The sequence below is a fragment of the Hipposideros armiger genome, unplaced genomic scaffold (genome assembly GCF_001890085.2).
Source record: "Hipposideros armiger isolate ML-2016 unplaced genomic scaffold, ASM189008v1 scaffold_703, whole genome shotgun sequence".
In the NCBI taxonomy this organism is placed as follows: Eukaryota; Metazoa; Chordata; class Mammalia; order Chiroptera; family Hipposideridae; genus Hipposideros; species Hipposideros armiger.
This window is the reverse complement of record NW_017732053.1, coordinates 183362-201974: the sequence shown is the minus strand read 5'-3', so window position 1 is coordinate 201974 and position 18613 is coordinate 183362. Positions and strand designations below refer to the sequence as shown.

The 18613-nt window shown below is 44.0% G+C and overlaps 1 protein-coding gene across 14 annotated transcripts in view; it reads left to right on the top strand.

The window, feature by feature from the left end:
• The window catches only part of MICAL3 (microtubule associated monooxygenase, calponin and LIM domain containing 3), a 220152-nt gene that overhangs the window by 103275 nt on the left and 98264 nt on the right, over window positions 1-18613 (top strand). For 12 of the 14 annotated variants that reach the window (XM_019627037.1, XM_019627036.1, XM_019627045.1 and 9 more), the window contains 13 exons: window positions 568-669; window positions 1222-1377; window positions 2366-2466; window positions 4610-4867; window positions 5208-5323; window positions 6901-7027; window positions 8695-8791; window positions 10878-11025; window positions 13004-13200; window positions 14994-15106; window positions 15222-15284; window positions 15719-15892; window positions 17443-17526. In XM_019627037.1, coding sequence (XP_019482582.1) covers window positions 568-669; window positions 1222-1377; window positions 2366-2466; window positions 4610-4867; window positions 5208-5323; window positions 6901-7027; window positions 8695-8791; window positions 10878-11025; window positions 13004-13200; window positions 14994-15106; window positions 15222-15284; window positions 15719-15892; window positions 17443-17526 — 1736 coding nt within the window. The remainder of the gene's footprint in view (window positions 1-567; window positions 670-1221; window positions 1378-2365; window positions 2467-4609; window positions 4868-5207; window positions 5324-6900; window positions 7028-8694; window positions 8792-10877; window positions 11026-13003; window positions 13201-14993; window positions 15107-15221; window positions 15285-15718; window positions 15893-17442; window positions 17527-18613) is intronic. The other 2 variants (XM_019627047.1, XM_019627046.1) reach the window with 1 other exon arrangement.

Below are 18613 nucleotides of genomic sequence, written 5' to 3'. Positions count from 1 at the left end.
AGGGATAAAACGGCATTGGATGGGCGAGGAAAGACGAGATCAAGGCAGAAAACAATGGGAGTCTGCAGTTGTTTTCAGAACTAGTTAAAGGGGCTTCTCTGTACAGCTGTATGTCCTGAGGAGCCCTGGCTTAATGGAGGCCTTGGGTGTAGTAGTAGACATTGCAGGCACTTGTACTGATTATAGAAAATCATTTGGTGGGCATGTCTCTTTGTGAGCCTAGGTCAAGACTCTTTATTTCTGTGGTTTGTATCCCATGCTTTTTAAAAAAATTTTATTGGGGAACAGCCATGGTCATTGGTTACACATTGCCCTCATGCTACTACAATGGCATAGTTGACTCTTTTAAGGAGGGCGCAGCTCACAGTGGCCCATGTAAGGATCAAACCGGCAACCTTGGTGTTAGCAGCACCACACTCTAACCAACTGAGCTAACTGGCCATCCCTACCCCATACTTTTAAACCTAATGTTTTTGGCTTGGAGTCTGCCTACCTGAGTACCTAGAGATGTCTTAGATGTGTAAATGTGATCTGGGCAGTGACCTTCATTTTGACCTTGGTCCACAGGGATAGGTTGGCGGGCACTGGTGCACCCCAAAACACATCCTGTATCAGAATATGAATTTGAAGTGATCATCGGAGGGGATGGCCGTAGGAACACCTTGGAAGGTATTGGTCAATGCCCTTTTCCTGGTACATAGCAGAGTGAAGGGTGACCTTCTCAACCCTGGGATGAGCGTTTATGTCATAGGAGACCACACTCCTAACACTGTATACATGTGCCACCTACTCTGCTCGAGTGGCAGGCCCTAGCCTCCCCAGACAGCTGGCACTTGGGTTACCTCTTGCAAGTCACTCCTATTAGAGTGCTAGGAGATAAGCTGTGCTTTGACCAGTTGGCACTGTGGAATTAAATCTAAGTTTAATAAGCAGGTGGATTCTCTCTCTTTTTTTCATGCATTCCCTAGTACTAAGTAATATTCTGGTCAGATTTCAAATTGTTTGTTAATATGTGGGAGATTTAGAGTGCTTTCCTGGATTGTTACAGTCTTTGATGGGTAAGCACCTTATTTTCAGATAAGAGAAGAGCTACCCTAAAATTTTCCCATTAATTCCCATCCCCCATGTTCCCTAATGTCATCAAGACCCCCTCCTGTTTGAAGTGATCTGCCTTCCTCTCTAGCCAGCTGTTGCCACTTCTGAAAATTTCTTTCCCTCCAGGATTTCGTCGGAAAGAATTTCGTGGCAAACTGGCCATTGCCATTACTGCAAATTTTATTAACCGAAATACAACAGCTGAAGCCAAAGTGGAGGAGATCAGTGGTGTGGCTTTTATATTCAACCAAAAATTTTTCCAGGAGCTGAGGGAAGCCACAGGTTGGTGTTGATGCCTTGAAAACAATAGGGATAGAAATTTAAATAACCACTTATGACTTTTTCTTGGACGGTTTGGTGGGGTGGGTGATCATTGGTGTGACTGCCGTGTTGTTTACCACTCTACTGTTTCTTCACTCCCATATTTTTCCTGAGCATAGTGCCCTTCACGTCACTGTCTCCTACTCTAGTATTCTTTATCCTCATTACAGGGACTGGCCTATTCTGGGTTCAGCTTTTATTTTTTTGTTTGTTTTTAAGTATTTACTTTGCCTTCCACCAACTCTTCTCCAACCCCTTCCTCTACGCTGTGGCTCTAAGTGATGGTTCTTAATGCGGTGAGCTGTTGGTTGGTGGTTCTCTGGTTCATTGAGAACCTGACTTGAGGCACTGAGTATGTAGTCTTCTTCCTGTTTGGTCCAGCAATAATGCATGTGCTATATAGGAATGAGATTGTTATAGATAGCTTTAGATATTTTGATGCAACAAAAATGTGCAGCAAACCCCAATTCTCTGATATCTAGAACATGATTTACTTCCATTACATCTTTTTTTTTTTTTTAGATCAATCTATTAAAAAAATCAATAGTTCCTTCTCTGCTCTCAGGCATTCAGTTGTCTGTCCTGTTCTAGGAGATCCCTCCAGTTGCCTTGATGACTACAAAAGAGGCTTAACTGGATCACTAACCCAGACCCCCGTACTAGAGATTAACCTTTCTTTTTCTTTCCATCCTTATATTTCTGCTTCCTAGTGATCATTGTTTATAGGCTAACTTAGGGTGTCAAGTGAATTACAGAGCAGTGAAAAATAAGCAAAGTTTCCCAATGTGTAGGATGTAAGAACCTGGGCTCAGACATCCTTCTGCTTTTCTCTTTCCCTGCCTGGAGTCTTCCAGCTGATCTCTGTCAGCCCATGGACAATCTTTCTGGCTTCCCTGATGCACATTCATCTCAGCAAACCCTTACACACACTTTTGTTTTATGGTTGCAGGTATCGATTTGGAGAACATCGTCTACTACAAAGATGACACGCACTATTTCGTTATGACTGCCAAAAAGCAGAGCTTACTGGACAAAGGAGTGATACTGCATGTGAGTGATGGGCTTCTTTCAACCTCTTTTTATGTTGTACTGGTTATTATGATTACCAAGAGAAGGAATTTTATTATCTGATGAGATTTTCCTGCAAGGGAATGAAAAGGAGCCCCTAATTCATCTCCTGGTAACATGTACTCTAATGTTTTTTTTTAAACTTAAAAAAAAAGTTATTATGGAAATTTTCAAATATAAACAAAGGTAGAGAGAACCATATAATGAACCCCGTGTGTCCATTATCTAGCTTTAACAATTGTCAACTCATGGCCAATATTGTTTCAGTGGGAGCCAGCCCTCTCCCCACCCCTGCCACTGGAGTGTTCCAAAGCAAATCCCAAATATCATTTCATGAATAAATACTTCAGTTTAATTCAGGTGATTTGGATTGTGATTCTAGAGAATTCCATATATGACCAATTGTTGGTTGGTTAATAGGTCGCCTTTTGGGAGGAGGTGCTAGAGGAAAGGGAGTTTGACCAAGAAGCAATAAAGAAGAAAAAAAAAAGGGAGCCTGAGAATGGTTCTGGTTTTACTGCAGATACTGCTGTCCATGGTCCAGAGAACACTGACTGGGTCAGGGTATATTTAGACCTCTGCATAACCTAACAGTAAGGGCTTCTTGTTTATCTTTAGCGAGATCCAGCTCCGCCTTTTTCCCAGGTGACTAATTGTGTGACGTTCTCTAAGATCATGACCTGAATATGAAATCAGAAGACCACAGGGTAGATGATTCCTGAAGGAGAATTCTTAAGTCTCATTTGGTCTCAATATGAGAGTTACTGTCCCCACGTGATAAGATGGAGGGGACAGGCCCCAGGTGTGCAGTTCCCACCACAGACTCAGAACTGGGCTTCAGGGCTTCCTTTGTCTCTGCAGGATGATAAATGAATGCAGTCAACTTTAGTCTCAGTTGCAATGGAACCTCATCTGAGAGTCATGTTGGGGGTGAGCTGATGAGCTGGTCTGCAGCACAGCACCCCCCCCACCCCCATTCGTGACCTGGAATCTGCTTCTTCATGCCTGTACAGAGAAATGGAACCGAGCGTGTGTGCAGCCCACTCTGTCCGAGCATAGGCAAGATGGATCTGGTTGGCTGCTTTATCAATAAGAAATAGCCAGTGAGCCCTTTGGTATGCCTTGGAACCAAGTTAAGGCTTAGATCTGCCATCTTAGGCAGAACTATGGATATTAGTTGAAATTATGTGGGAACAACCTGGAATGCCAAGACCTGATTTACTTTTCCGTTGTATTTAATTTTTTTTAGAGGGCACTGGCCAAGCCTTCTGTGTGTGTTGCTAAATACGAAATCCACTGTGGCTGCTTACTTAATGCTGAACAAACGCTGTTTCGATAACCAACTTGAGTATTTGTGTTTTGGCTTCCAGCACCTTGTAGTGGTAGCTGAGAGTGCCATTAGGGACACTTGGATACCATAGGCCCCACTTCAGGACAAGGAAGGCTTGGCTCGGCATGCCAGAAACCTCCAAGACAGAAAAGGAGGTTTTCGTTGCATTATGTGGAAAGCCCCTTTTCTCTCATCGTTTTCTTTGTTGGTGGGGTGCCGTGGAGCCTTTCAGAATCTTCTTCTTGTTTGTAAAACTTCTGTTCCATTTTGAATATATTTCCTCCCAGCCCCCTTCTGCTGTTGTTCTTACCTCCACACCTTTTTGGCACCGAAGCTTTGGGTTCTTCCCTTAGGTTGATTGAGTTATGCAAGGCCGAAAGTTCCTGGTGGTCCCAGCTGCCAAAAGCTGTTTGCTACCCAGAAGATAGTGGTTGCCGGTAATAACATAAACTATAAAATGCTTTTTCAGTTGACCAAGTGCCATCACATAAATTATTTTCCTTGATATTCAGAACAACCCCGTGAGGTGGATTGGATAGGACCAACGAAGTAGCAACTTGCTCCAAGTACATGGAAAAGCCAGGACTGTGTTTAGGCAGCAAAGCCTGGGCTCTTTTAGAAACGGCCTCTCCCTTTTTCTTCTTAATTGTCTGAAAGCTGTATTTTGGAACATGACACCATTTTATGTGGAAAGGGAAGGCTGTGAAAACACAGTTGTGTCTGATACAGTAGTGTGGCTCTGGGCGGCTAGGCTCGTCCGGGCTTTTCCATGGAGCCTCTTCCCTCTGGAGACAGGACTATGCCGACACAGAGCTCTTGCTGTCCCGGGAGAACGTGGACCAGGAGGCGCTGCTGAACTATGCCAGGGAGGCGGCAGACTTCTCCACCCAGCAGCAGCTGCCATCTCTGGATTTTGCCATTAATCACTATGGGCAGCCCGACGTGGCCATGTTCGACTTCACATGTATGTACGCGTCTGAGAATGCTGCCTTGGTGCGGGAGCAGAATGGACACCAATTACTAGTAGCTCTGGTTGGGGACAGCCTCCTAGAGGTGAGTAGCAGCACTTCATAGTCATTGGGAACCAGTGTGGGTACTTGGGTTGTGGAGGGAGTGTCTACAGCATTGCATAGCGTAGCTGAACTTCTTCTAGGAGTTATGCCAGGAAGGATGGAGGGTTACAGCTCACTGAAGCCCAGACTTGCTGAATAGGGCTGGAAATGCTGTAACTTTTGTGACTTGGCCCTTTACCAGTTTGTGAAGCAGAGAAGTCCAGTATCTGAACAGTAGTCCAAAACTACTTTCAACAGCAAACTGTTTCTTAGTTCCTTAGTTTAGTTTCCCTCTTTTAAAAGGTAATTTATTTTAATTCTGTTTTATATCTCCTTGATAGCCTTTTTGGCCAATGGGAACAGGAATCGCCCGGGGCTTTCTAGCTGCTATGGACTCTGCCTGGATGGTACGAAGTTGGTCCCTAGGAACGAGCCCCTTGGAAGTGCTGGCAGAGAGGTAATGGAAAGTGGCCAGGGTCCCTTTTGTGAGAAACTGGTGCGCTCCTCAGGCAGAGCACAGGTCTTTCCTTCCTTCTCTTTCTCTTCCTTTCTTCATTAAAGATGTTTTCATATTTAAGAGAGGAAAGTCAAGATATTTATTCAAGAAATCACAGAAACGTAAAGATTATCTGATCTAAATGTTCTTCTCTTATCCCTTTCCAAATTAAATTTGTTGCTGACAAATGGTATCTGAATGTTTGTACGTCATCAGAGGATGGTGTCTGATTCCTTTATGACAGTCACATGAACAAGTGCATAAAGACAGTACATTAATTCCTCTTGTCCTTAAACCAGAACACTTATACTAATGAAATCAGTGTGATAATAGGGGACATACTAAAATAAGAGAAAAAAGTAAAAGTGACTTTGAATTCAAATGAAAACACCAAACTGCCTGTAAACATTTCTCAAACTTTCAAATGTCAGATGTTTTGAAACAGATTATTTCAAATGAGGTAAGAGTCCTAGGATTTGCTTTCTGATAAAGAACAAATGCGTTGACCAGAAGAACTAGAGAAACAAGATTTCCTGGATGAAATTGGTGGTTGATAGCATTTTAAGTCTGTTACTTAAACTACTCTGGGTAAATTTGGTGGCAAGTTCTTTTTTCATATGTGATTCTCTTAAAAATTAAATGTCGGAAGGGCCGGCCAAGAGTCTCAGTTGGTTAAGAGCTCACTCAAGAGTGTGAGCTCTGAGCAACAGCGGTTCAAGTCCCGCCCAAGCTGAGCTGCCGCTGAGCTGCTAACAGATGGCAGGATGGCTCAGCTAAAAAAACAAACAAAAAAACATTAAATGTCGGCATACTTGTAAAAAACAAAACAGTAGGGCCGGTCGAGTGGCTCAGTTGGTTAAGAGCTCTCTTGGGAGCACCAGCTCTGAGCAGCAGGTTCGGTTCGGATCCCACATTAAGGGCCAGTGACGCTGTGCCCTCTACAGCTAAGATGATGAACAATAGCTCGACCTGGAGCTGGGCTGCTGTGAGACGATGGCGACGGCGTAGGCTGCAGCCCCTGCTGTAGTGGGCTGCCATGAGCTAGCTACATGAGTAGCTGGCAACCGGCAAGAGCTGCTGTGAGCCGCAGTGAGCGGCCGACCAATGACCAGCGACCAATGGCCTCAGCTGGGAAGAGCGCAATGATAATACCAACATGGGCCAGTGAAGCAACGTACTCCACAACTAGACTGAAGAACACAACAGCAATTTGTCTACCTGTCTGTTCCCCTTCCTCGATTCCCCAACGCTGTTCCCCTCCCCCAATTCCCCAATTAAAAAAAATTTTTTTTAAACAAACAAAAAAACAAACAGTAAATTAGTTACCTTTTAAATTGGAGCCAGGCTTTTCTCCCTGCCCACAGCAGTGTGCTTGCTGTTCTCATTGGCCCCTAACCAGGCCAGTGCCTGTGGGACCACTGGGCTGGTGGGGTGGGAAGTCGGAGCTGCCATAGGACTGGAGGAAGCCGGTCAGGGGAGGAGGGTTTGTCACATCGTGCTTGTCACTGCTCTGAGCAGACTTCTGTGTGTTATTGCAGGGAAAGCATTTATAGGTTGCTGCCTCAGACCACCCCTGAGAATGTGAGTAAAAACTTCAGTCAGTACAGCATAGATCCTGTCACCAGGTATCCCAATATTAACGTCAACTTCCTCCGGCCAAGCCAGGTAAGAACCTTCTAGTTAGTGATCTCCATCTGGGTCCTTTTTAGACTGATCAGACCTCTGAAATATTAAAATGTGTCTATTAATACAAAACACACAACACTTTTCTCTAGTACAGCGGTTCTCAACCTGTGGGTCGCGACCCCTTTAGGGGTCGAACGACCCTTTCACAGGGGTCGCCTAAGACCATCGGAAAACAAAAAGATATTTACATTACGATTCATAACAGTAGCAAAATTACAGTTATAGAGTAGCAACGAAAATAATTTTATGGTTGGGGGTCACCACAGCATGAGGAACTGTATTAAGGGGTCGCGGCATTAGGAAGGTTGACAACCGCTGCTCTAGTAGATTCGAGTACATGTCTCTCTGAGTTAGCTGAAGTCAATATTGTTTTCCGTCAATAGATTGAGCAGCTGAGGCAGAGCATTGTCGAATTACTTGCCAGAAGGTCATATATGATAAAAGTGATGGATCAGGACTTTTATCACAGGCCCCCTAATTCAAATTGCATGTTGTAGGGAAGGAGCATCTGAAACTAATAAAAAAAAAAGAAAGGAAATGTGACTTCTACTTGCATTATCAGCTCCATCACTTGTGACGTGGGCAGGTCATTGTCACTTTCTCTGAACCTCAGCTTCTTCATCTGTGGAATGAAGGTGATCCTCACAGACAGGATCACTCTCTATTATACAAGTAGATCTTCTTGGTCATTTTTGGTGCTGAGATGTTTGTCGGAGTGTCTGAAGCCTTACCGCTACATTAAGAATGACATTGTACAAAGCAAAGTCATCCCAAGGAGCCCACCAGTTTTTAGAAAACAGCCCATTTAACATACTTGCCTGTGTCCCTGTGTAATGTTTTATTTGCTGTCTACCTGAAGTTGATACCTTTAGGCCCTCTGTATTTGTGTGTGGTAAGTTCATAAGGTAGTCATGAAACCTGCTGCCGGTGGGCAGCACTCATGGCCCAATGTACCCAACAAAACAAGTGCACATGAGCACCAAACAACATTAAATAATATTCGTGAGGCTTTATTCATAACAAGCAAACGTCCACCAGCAGTAGAATGAATGAATTGTAGGATGTTATACAATGGAATGTATACAGTCGTGAAAAAGACTGAACTTCTTTCACATTCAGCAACATGGATGGATCTCAGAGACATTAGTAGTGCACAAAAGGAACCACACACAAAAGAGTATGTGCTATATAATTTCATTGACGTGAAGTTCAAACACCAAACAAAGCTAATTCTTTGGTGACAGAAATTAGAACGGTAGTCGCTGCTGAACACTGGCTGCGAGGCTGGAACATTTTAAAGTTGATCTGAGTTGTAGTTACATGGGTATGTTCATTTATAAAAAAGCATCACGCTATTGTCAATAAAAAGGTAGACTCATTTTTTAAAATAAGGGTCTAGCAGAGACTATCAGGGTCTTCTTGTGGTTGAGTAGCTAATTTTTAGCACTGCTTCTTATAGTTCACATGTATTTGTTTATGTGTAACCTCACCATATTCCAAAAAGGATTCAGAGGTCATCATCATAACTTCTGTCTAAACTTTGCCCAACCCGCCATCCTAGCCTTTCATCTCAGTCACTGCTCTCAGGAGGAAATTTGGTACGTGGTATTTGATTTTCCTTCCTTATGACTTTTTAACTCTGCCAGGTGCGCCATTTATACGATACTGGAGAAACAAAAGATATCCACCTGGAAATGGAGAACCTGGTGAATTCCCGAACTACCCCAAAGCTGACGCGCAATGGTGAGTTCTGGCGGCGGCCTCTGAAATGCAGATAACCTTCAGAGAAGCCTCAGTGTTCACTGAGCTGTTAGTGTGCGCATTATCATGTGAGGCTGAGGCAGCGGTCCCCAGCCAGATACGACGTGGCCTCACAGCCCATTTGGTAGTGTCTGCAGTTTTGATTGCCATGACTGGGGGACGGTGCTGCTGACCTCCTGTGGTGCACAGATCAGCACCCAGCCAGAAATACCAGTAATGCTGAGGTTGAGAAACCTTGGCTTAAGGTGTCATGAGGTGTAAAGGGAGACAAGATACAGATGTTGAGAGAGAGAGCACGCGCACAAATGGGCACACACATGCCAGCTAAGGTTTGGGGAGGCTTTGTGGCCAAAGGAGTGGCATCTTAGCTGAGTACTGTGACATTGCCAGGGAGCAGAGACAGAGATGAAGGCCGCTTCGTGTTTTGTGGGCATCGAAGGGCCCCTGAAGATGTGTTTTCAAGAAGAGCAGCACGAGATGAGGTGGAGAAGGAGAATGCCACCACAGCCATCACATTAGCACTTGTCACAGCCTAAATCTGATATTGATGTTGAGGGTGAGGATGAGAGAAGACAGTAGAGCATGATTAGAAGAGTCCATCTGACTTTGGGGCCAGGTACAACTGGGTCCCCGTCCAAGATCTGCCATTTGTGAAGTGTGTGGGCCTAACAGGTCATCTAGCATCTCTGAACTTGGTTCCTTTCTATGAAATGGGGCTAACAGACACCTTCCTTGCCTTATGGTCATGAGGATTCTGTAACATGCACAGCTTGTCTGTCACGATGCCTGGATATAGTGGGTGGTCAAAATGGCAGCCATCTTGTCATTGTGAGAGACACTGTTAAGGAGCCAGAACCGATAGGCACTGGCAGTTTGGTTGTACTCTGTGTCTAGAGATAGTTGTGGACAAAGAAATGGGAGAATGAGAAGGTTTGAGTTCTGTTTTGCACATTTTGAATTTGACGTGTTATTGGGATATCAAGGTGGATATGACAACCAACAGGCACTGGAAACACTTTATCTTGAAAGCAGAATGTATCTTTCTTCACTGTTATTTTAGAGCCCAGAATATTGTAGTTGCCCAATACATACTGGATCAATGGATAGACAGGCTTACGAGACATCTAAATAAAGTTACTTTCTGAAGCCGAGAGCTTTGATGACATCAGGAGTGGTTCTTTGTGTAGTTTCAGATACATTTTCACTGAAAGACTTGAAAGAAACAGGATTTTTATGATATGTGGTTTTCATGTTCACATATCACTAAATTACTTAATACAAGGTTAAATATTTTCAGCTGCCTATAGTAAGGGAACGGACTTTCTTGGACACAAATAGGTGTTTATAGATTCTTCTAAATGCTCCATATCAGAGCTCTTCTGATACAATCAAGAAAAATAGATTTTTATAAAAGCTGTTTATGTTTTAGATGCCATTCAAGTATAGTCGTATGTGTTTCCTTATTTGGTTTTTCAAGATGTGATCATTTGTAATGCAGATTGCCAAGCCTGGCTTGAGGGACTGTTCTGGTCAGGGATCCTTGGCCCTGCCAGTGTAATCCTACAGAATTTCTTCTAGGTGCCTTAGAAAGTGTAAGAGCAAGGCTTTGTATGCTATTGGTTTCATGTGCTGCTAGATAGAATGGAACCTTCTTCTCCCTTAATCCTCGCACTGTTACTTTGAAGGGAAGGAGCTTCTTCAGCCAGTTAACGACCAAGCAATTCTCCAGGAAAAACTTAGAACTTTCCCAGTGAGGTGACAGCTCAGTAGATGGCGCTCGTCCCCCTAAGTCTGTATCCAGGAGCGCTGCAGGGGCTGGGAGCTTCAGCCAGAGCAGGTCCAGGTCACCCCGTCGTGATTCATCATTCAATTAGGGGGTAGCTGTGGGCCTCAAAGTCTGGGTAAATTGGTAGCTTCTTGTCTAACTAAAATTCCACTGAAAACCAGTGACGGCTATGCTGTCTCTGCCTTCAGTAATTTTTCAAACTTGATATGTGCACTACAAAGAGGACCGTATTAATGCCACTAGCTGATCACATTGCCATTAATAATTTTTTTGTTGTTTTAGAGTCTGTCGCTCGTTCAAGCAAACTACTGGGTTGGTGCCAAAGGCAGACAGATGGCTACGCAGGGGTCGATGTGACAGATCTCACCATGTCTTGGAAAAGTGGCCTGGCCCTATGTGCAATTATCCATAGATATCGCCCTGATCTAATGTAAGTCTTGCCCAAGCTTTGTGTTTCATTTTATATTCCCAAGGAGCTCAGGGTACCCTGCTATCAATAGCTACATTTTGTAGTTTTGTCCTAGAATGAGATACATAGTAAGATACTTTCTCTAGAAAGCAGTGATTCATTTTGATTTAGTTAAAACTCTGAATGTCAAGCACTGTGCAGCTCAATCCAGAAATGATTAGTTGAGGCTTTAAAATCACAGCACTCAGAAGGTCAAAAACTGGTTTGAAAGCCCCCTTGTCCCACCGACTTCACACAACAGAAAACTGCAAGCTGAACTCTTTCTTTCAGCCAGCTGTCTCTCAAATGCTATTGGTCATAAGGAAAACCTGGCCAGAACAGTTGGCTGCTGAAGGAAAATGTGTCACTGCCAACAAAATAGAAAACAATGAGTACTTCCCCGATTTATGGTGGTTCCTTGGTATTATCTCTCTGTTACGCTCCGCTCAGTAAACGTACTCTGTCAGGCCAACAAAGCTCAGGTCTCCTCACCCACCCATACCAGTAACATCTCCTGACCATGCTTTACTCACCTAAGTGCAGAATCAGTACAATAGATGACCCCAGGTCAGCTACGGTGACCAGTGCACTCAGATTTCCCCCATGGGCATTTGTTACCATGGAGCCCAATATTTGGAAGCAAACAGAGCTCGTTGAATTATTTTGGCTGCCTGTTCTTTTATCATTAGGTCCACCTAAGGGCCCAATTTTTGTGTTTGTTTTGTTTTAATGATTGCTTAAGGAATCCTAAAAGATGTCATTCCTGTATATTAGGTTACGAGTTAATGAGGTAAGAGCTGTGAAGACAGCCTTGTGTAGTGTGGTTTAGGAATGGGGATTTTTGATTGGCTTGGATAAAGGTCAGCGACCCCCCTGTTCCTCTCCCTTGGCTCATGCACAGGTTGGTGAAAGGTGAGTGACAGTAGGGCTTACACCAAAAAGAGGTGTGGGGAGGAAAACAGAGCAGCTGAGAACGATTGTGATCAGTGCACAGACGTGCTTTAGAAGAAGGGCCAGGTGAATCATTTCTATTCCCAAAAGAAGGCAGAAAAGAGGGTGAAGGCAGAAGTGACCGAAGGGAGCTTAGCAGGGGAATGGAGGGGCAGGTGTGGGTTGAGGGACCCGTCTTCTGCCTGGAGAAGGGCTGGGGTTTTCTGGCAGAACTCAGAGCCGTGAGCAGGTGCTGTGGCACTGTTAGACTGCAGTGGCTTCATTCAGATAAGGCTTAGTCTACAGAGAAAAGCAATTTTAAAAACTGAGAAAGCTGCCATGGAGTCAAGTCAGTGGGTTAACCCAAAGTTAGGCCTGCCCAGCTCATCCAACATCACTGAGAGATGAACGCTGTGCTGTCAGTCTTCACTGGGTTAAATAGCAAGGAGCTTGAAATCCAGTGGGAAATGTTTGTTTATCTAAATACTTGGGAAAACTCGAGAAATTTAACAATGGAAAAATCTTTTGAGTAAAGTTTTGGAATTTCCCTTCAAGTCGAAGGCTGAGAATGCTTTATCAGAGCTGATTTAGTATAGCTGCAGCTTGTCAAGCCCATGGGATACCGTGGGTCATTGTCTCAGGCCTTTGGATGCAGTCAGATCCAAATCAGGTTTTTATCATTATTAAATGTTAGGTTAATACATACAGAATCACAAGATGCAAGAGAATGCATATTAGAAGATAGTTCCTATTCTTGAGCTTACATTTAGAAAGTAAGAAATTTATGTAATTAGAAAAATGAGGGTAGTTTTTCAGTTTTCCCCCTTTTTTCCTTTATAGGTAGATCTTTCATCATTCTTCCTTCTTGAAGATGATTTACATTTCAGGTTTGCTCTCAGATTTCAGTGAGGCGCTACACACAGGGTTTTAGCTGAAAGACCCAGAAACGATGGTGACTCTGTGATGCTGTGTTTTCTGGTGTGGGGACAAGTACCCCATCGTGACACATTTTCCTCATCCTGTTTCTTAGAGATTTTGATTCTTTGGATGAGCAAAATGTGGAGAAGAATAACCAGCTGGCTTTTGATATTGCGGAGAAGGAACTGGGCATTTCTCCCATCATGACTGGCAAAGACATGGCATCGGTGGGGGAGCCCGACAAGCTGTCCATGGTGATGTACCTGACGCAGTTCTACGAGATGTTTAAGGACTCGCTCCCCTCCAGCGGTAAGAGCTGTGCAAGTCCTCCGTGTGCTCTGTGTTGCCTGGCTTTTCTTTCTTTCCTTCTAACCGTGTTTTTCATCAGCACCCCCAAAAGCAAGCCTGCGCTTACTGTTTTCACTGGTTGGCACCAGAGTAAGTCCCTGGAACTTTACTCCGTTACTTTTTTCTTCTTTACTAGAGTGTTCCCAGTCACTCATTCTTCCCCAAATCTTTCTCGCTGTCTACATATATGCAAAAATCATTCCTATCAAAAATTTTTTCCTCGACTCTACCATCTTCTCATACCCTTTCTCTCAGAACGAGTCTTTCTGAAAAAAAGTGGTTTATGTTTGTGGGCTCTACTTTCTCACTGCATGAACTTTATAGCACTTTGCATCCAGGCTTCTGTCATGACTGCTCTGCCAAATTGTTCCCCACAATCATGCGGAATTCACCAAATCCATGTTCTTTTCTCACTTCTCATCTCTTATGCAGTTGGCTTTTTTGCATTGTTCAGCACTATGGAATGACATCTTTTTTCTGGAAAGTCTGCCTCCTTGGCTTCTGTGATCCTGCACTGGACAGGCCTCATTCTCTTCCTTCTGTAACTGTTCCTTCTCTGGCTCCTTCTTCTCTTACCTTTTAGTGTTTTCCAAAATTCTTTCCTTGGCCCTCAGCCTGATGCCTCAGTTTGTCAGCGTACTACAAAAGATATTTCTGTTGCCATTTATTGTCTCTTGGAGTAAGTGAACCATAATGCTGACCAGTGTTGATCATGGTACCCAACCTGGGTTTATGTCCCAGTACTTCTACCTGTTTGACCTTAAGCTAGTTACTCAGTTTTCCCGTGCCTCAGTTTCCCCATCTGTAAAATGGGGTTTTATATATACCGGGGGTGCCAAAGAAAGGTATACAAGTAGACACTTTGGTCAACGTTGCTCAAGCAGTAGTTTGCCGTAATCAGAAGTGTCTGGACGCCAGTGGTAACCACTTTGAGCACCTCTTTTAATTGCAGAAGTCAAACGTGACTTGTATTCATCTTTTATTATCGGTATATGTTGAGTACTACAATTTTAATGCAGTTTTTCTTTCGTAAAATATGTATACATTTTTTTGGCACCCTCTGTATAATTAGATTGTGATATGCTACAAAGAATGTTGTCAATGGAAAGCACTTAATAAATGTTAGTAATATACTATTATTTTTAGTTTCAATTATTATTTTTAAAGTTATCATTGTTACTAATAAAACACTGGAATCCACAGTTTGTGATTCTCCAGTGCCTTCCAGCCCATGTGCTCTCATGGATGTCCATGGCTTTTTCTGATTAGATACACAGTTTTTACAATGGAACTCCAGAGCTCTTTCATCAGTATATGCATTCAAGACAGCCCTCCCATAGTGTGCAGCTACGTGCATGGTGTCTGCACATGCCAAAACCAATGTCTCTGAGCTACATGCCCCCGATCCTTCCTCTCTGCCCTGAAAGTTTCTATCATGAAGGTGAGGCTTCAGCACTCTGCTGTAACCACAATCCCAGGTGGATTCCAGCATTTGAAAAGTGGAGGATTTGTGACTGAAGTGGATTGGGAAAGAGTTGATGTTGTTTCTGTGGATGCAAAAGAGAAGGCTCAGTGTCCAAACCTAAGTGTGTATTTTCATTGTGGAATTTCCTGCTCAATTCCTCATACTTTTGTTGGAGCAGATGAGCTTCTAAAGCTTTTTGGGTTCCGGGAGCCACCTGTAAGGAGGACAGTTCTGGCCGGCACTTTGTGCCCCTCCACCGCTGGCCTCGAACACTGCTTTCTGTTCGCAGACGCCCTGAACCTGAATGCAGAGGAGAAGGCAGTCCTGATAGCCACTACCAAGTCCCCCATCTCTTTCCTGAGCAAGCTGGGGCAGACCATCTCTCGGAAGCGGTCTCCCAAGGTAAATGGAAGAGTTTGTTTCTTGTTTTGTTTTTTTGTTTGTTTTTTACCAGGTGCAAACCTAATGGCAAGATACAGTAATGCAATAATGTAGTTTCCCTCCTCTCTTGGGATAGGATAAAAAAGAAAAGGACTTGGATGGTGCTGGAAAGAGGAGAAAGACCAGTCAGTCAGAGGAGGTGAGAATTATTTGGGATTTGCTGGAATGATTATGCTGAATTGCCCTTTTCGTCTTCAATCCTTAATTTCCAAATTGACATTACTAGATCTTTTCATATTCATCCTTTATGAGAATTTTTGTGGGAGGATGCTTTTTCTGTGGGCTTTTGCCTTTGTTTAATTTTTGGAGAGCATCCAAGGGTGCACACACACTTGTGCACCGGGCTCTCCTGTCTCTGGAACCTCACATTGGCTTTCCTGGAATGTGACTGTACCTGCAGAAGTCCCATACCTCTTTATACTCCATCTTGAGATTGGAACTGGAGGAGAGCTGTTCAGCTCAACCCAAAACAGAAATATCAGCTGCCATGCCAGGCTCTGGCCGCACTTCTTTGAGGGAAGGGCATTTGGGGCTCCTCTAACAGGCTGGTTCTTGGGTGTCAATATTGGTCAGGAGGAAGCTCCCCGCGGCTGCAGAGGAGCAAGGCCCACGCTGGTGAGCACCCTGACAGACAGGAGGATGGACGTGGCTCTTGGCAGCCAGAACAAAGTGAAGTACATGGCCACCCAGCTGCTGGCCAAATTTGAGGAGAATGCGCCCACACAGTCCACCGGCATGAGGAGACAGGTAAACCCCCTCACACCTCACCTGTCCATGCTTGGGCTGGCCACGTAGCAAGGTAGGATTGACATGGGATATGTCACAGGCCCGAGGACTCACGGACTCAAGACTGGTGTCTAGTTTCCCGTGTGTGGCTGTGGCAGAGAACAGCTTTCTCCATGCTCCTCATGCTTTCAGCAGCACTTTGTCATCACTGTTCAGGTTCAAGGTGTCTGTGACCAAAACCAGCAGATTTTAAATTTTATATCTATATACCCATTCATGTGTATATGTTCACATTTAAATTATAAAAGAACTACATGCTTATTAAGGAAAATGCTGAGAAGTGTAATAAAGATACTAAGATACCACTAATTCTGTTAATATTTTGTTATAGTTCTTTCTGGCCTTTTTTTAGTGCATTCTTGTTTTTATAGTTGAGATCATTGTCATTCTTAATAGACACTTTTGTGTTCTGCTTTTTTTCCTGTAACTTTGTCATCCATGTTCCAAACGCTTTACAGCATCTTCTTGTGTGTGTGTGTGTGTGTGTGTGTACACACCATGCTTTTCCTAACTCTTCTTTTAGTGTTGGTTGTGTTAGTTGTTTCTCATCTTTCATGATAAAGGACAGAAGTAATAAACATTCTTGTTATAAACCTTCTGTGTGTTGCAGGTGATTTTCCTGGATTGTATTTGAACTAGGTGGAGAACATAAATATTTTAAAGACTCTGCATGGATACTAACTTGCTTTACCCTAAGTCATACCTGAGAGTGCTAGACAGGAGCCTTTGAAAGGATGTTTTGTTAGGTTTTGTCTCTCCTCTTGCTTATCTGAAAGTCACTATGACTTCTTCTAAGAGGAGGCGTTGGGATTTTGAGATTCACACTGAAATTTCTTGTAAACACCCTGATGACCTGGGAGAGCATTGGAGGAGAGGGAGCCCATCCTCTGCATTCTTCTTCTTTCTTTCTGCATCTTCTCCGTACATGCACATCAGCCATTGTTGCCGTGGACAGGGCTTGGGAGGTCACTAACTTACTCACTTTGCTTGAGTCTGGTCATCATTAACTTCCTTTCACATCTAGTCTTTGGTTATGGCTCACAGAGATGATACCATTTGTGGGCAAATGTCTGAGGTTGCCTGGTGGCCCTGGCAACCCAGGTTCTGCCCCTCAGGAAGGCTGGAAAGCTCCCCATTAGAGGAAGCTTGCTTCTAAGAGACAGTTGCTGTCCTCATTTTGAATGGCAAGATTAGTTTTCCAAACAAGAGTTATAGTTTAGGCTCAGACTGCTGAGCTGGGGAAAAGGATAATGAGAATTACAGCTTTTGTTTTTTTGTTGTTGTTTTTTCCATTTGCATTTTCTTTTGGTTTGGGGGTCAGCGTATTTTTGTTTCCTTTATTAAGTGTAACTTTCTAAGAATTAATTCTGTGTCTCCACAACCACCACCCCAGTTCATAAATGTGTGTCTGTCCTCCACAAGTACCTTTTTGTGTCTTCTACCTTAATGTATTTTATTTTGTTTTGTCTCCATGTCCTGTCCCCCACCCATACTTGACCTGTGTGTCACAGCCGACACAAGACCGTGGGGTCAGCCAGCCTTCCTGCTGCCTACATGAGCAGGGTCGCCCTGCTCCCACCCCCCAGTGGAAACAGGTAAAGCCAGAACCAGAAGGGTGCTGCCTCCCGGGCCTCCCCTGCCTGTCCCTCCTGAGCCAGCCAGGCCTGAGGCCTGCACTGTGGAATCCCGGCTCCCAGTCCGGACGTCTCTGTACTCATCTGTGTAGTGACTGGGGAAGAGTTTAACAAACGACGATTGTATTGCATGATTGGTTAAACTCCTTGGGATCTGAGAAACCAGTTAGAAAAGAGGGCTAAGAATTTGGTGTTGAAACTATGTGGCAAGACATTCAGGTAACCAAGCCTTTGGGATTTTGCTAACCATAACCTTTGCCCCAAGTTGACTTTTTGTTAACTTGTGTGCTCATGAACATTGGAGGGAGAATCCTGAATCCGGAAGCCTGAGAATTGGAGCAGTGGAGACTTTCATGTTAATTAGGAAAATGTTATCCAAGAAATTGTCTCGAACTATGATTTTTATTTGTTTCAGACCCTGAACAGAGATGATTGTGAGCTTTTTCTTGGTGTTGTCTACATTTAAAATACTCTGGAAATTTTCACTAAAGCAGTTGCAAGGTCTCCTGGAAAGCGGCTTCTCCTAAGCAGTTCAGAACAGGACAGAAAGAGGGGGATCGCACTTGGTTGCTAACAGGAACTATCAGAGAAACTGGGGGTTCCTACTTGCTCCCTTCATATCTCAGCTGACAAGTGCCTGTTGTAGCAACAGCAGCCGCACTCGTGTCTCCTGGTTTGGTGGCATCTAGGGCTAAGATTCTGAGAGGCCAAAGGAGCTGACCCTGACAGCTGTTGTTGGGAGGGGCTGGGGATTGGCGAGTTGGGTTTTATTTGAATTATGTTCAGGGAAAAATGTTCCTTTCTAACCTTTCTTTTTATAACATACCACATTAAAGGCATGGCCCATGAGGCTGAGATAGAAGCCTGGGGACAATGTCCACACCGCAACAGAAGGCAGCTGCCTCTTCTCTGCTTGGGGGAGGTCTGTTGGGGTGGGGGGACCTCGGTGGAAATTCACTGCCATTTTATTTTCTCACTCTTGAAGCCTAGGTGGCAGGTATAATTTGAAAGGCAATCTTTAGTTGAGGGTCGGCTGAAGGGGGAAGTG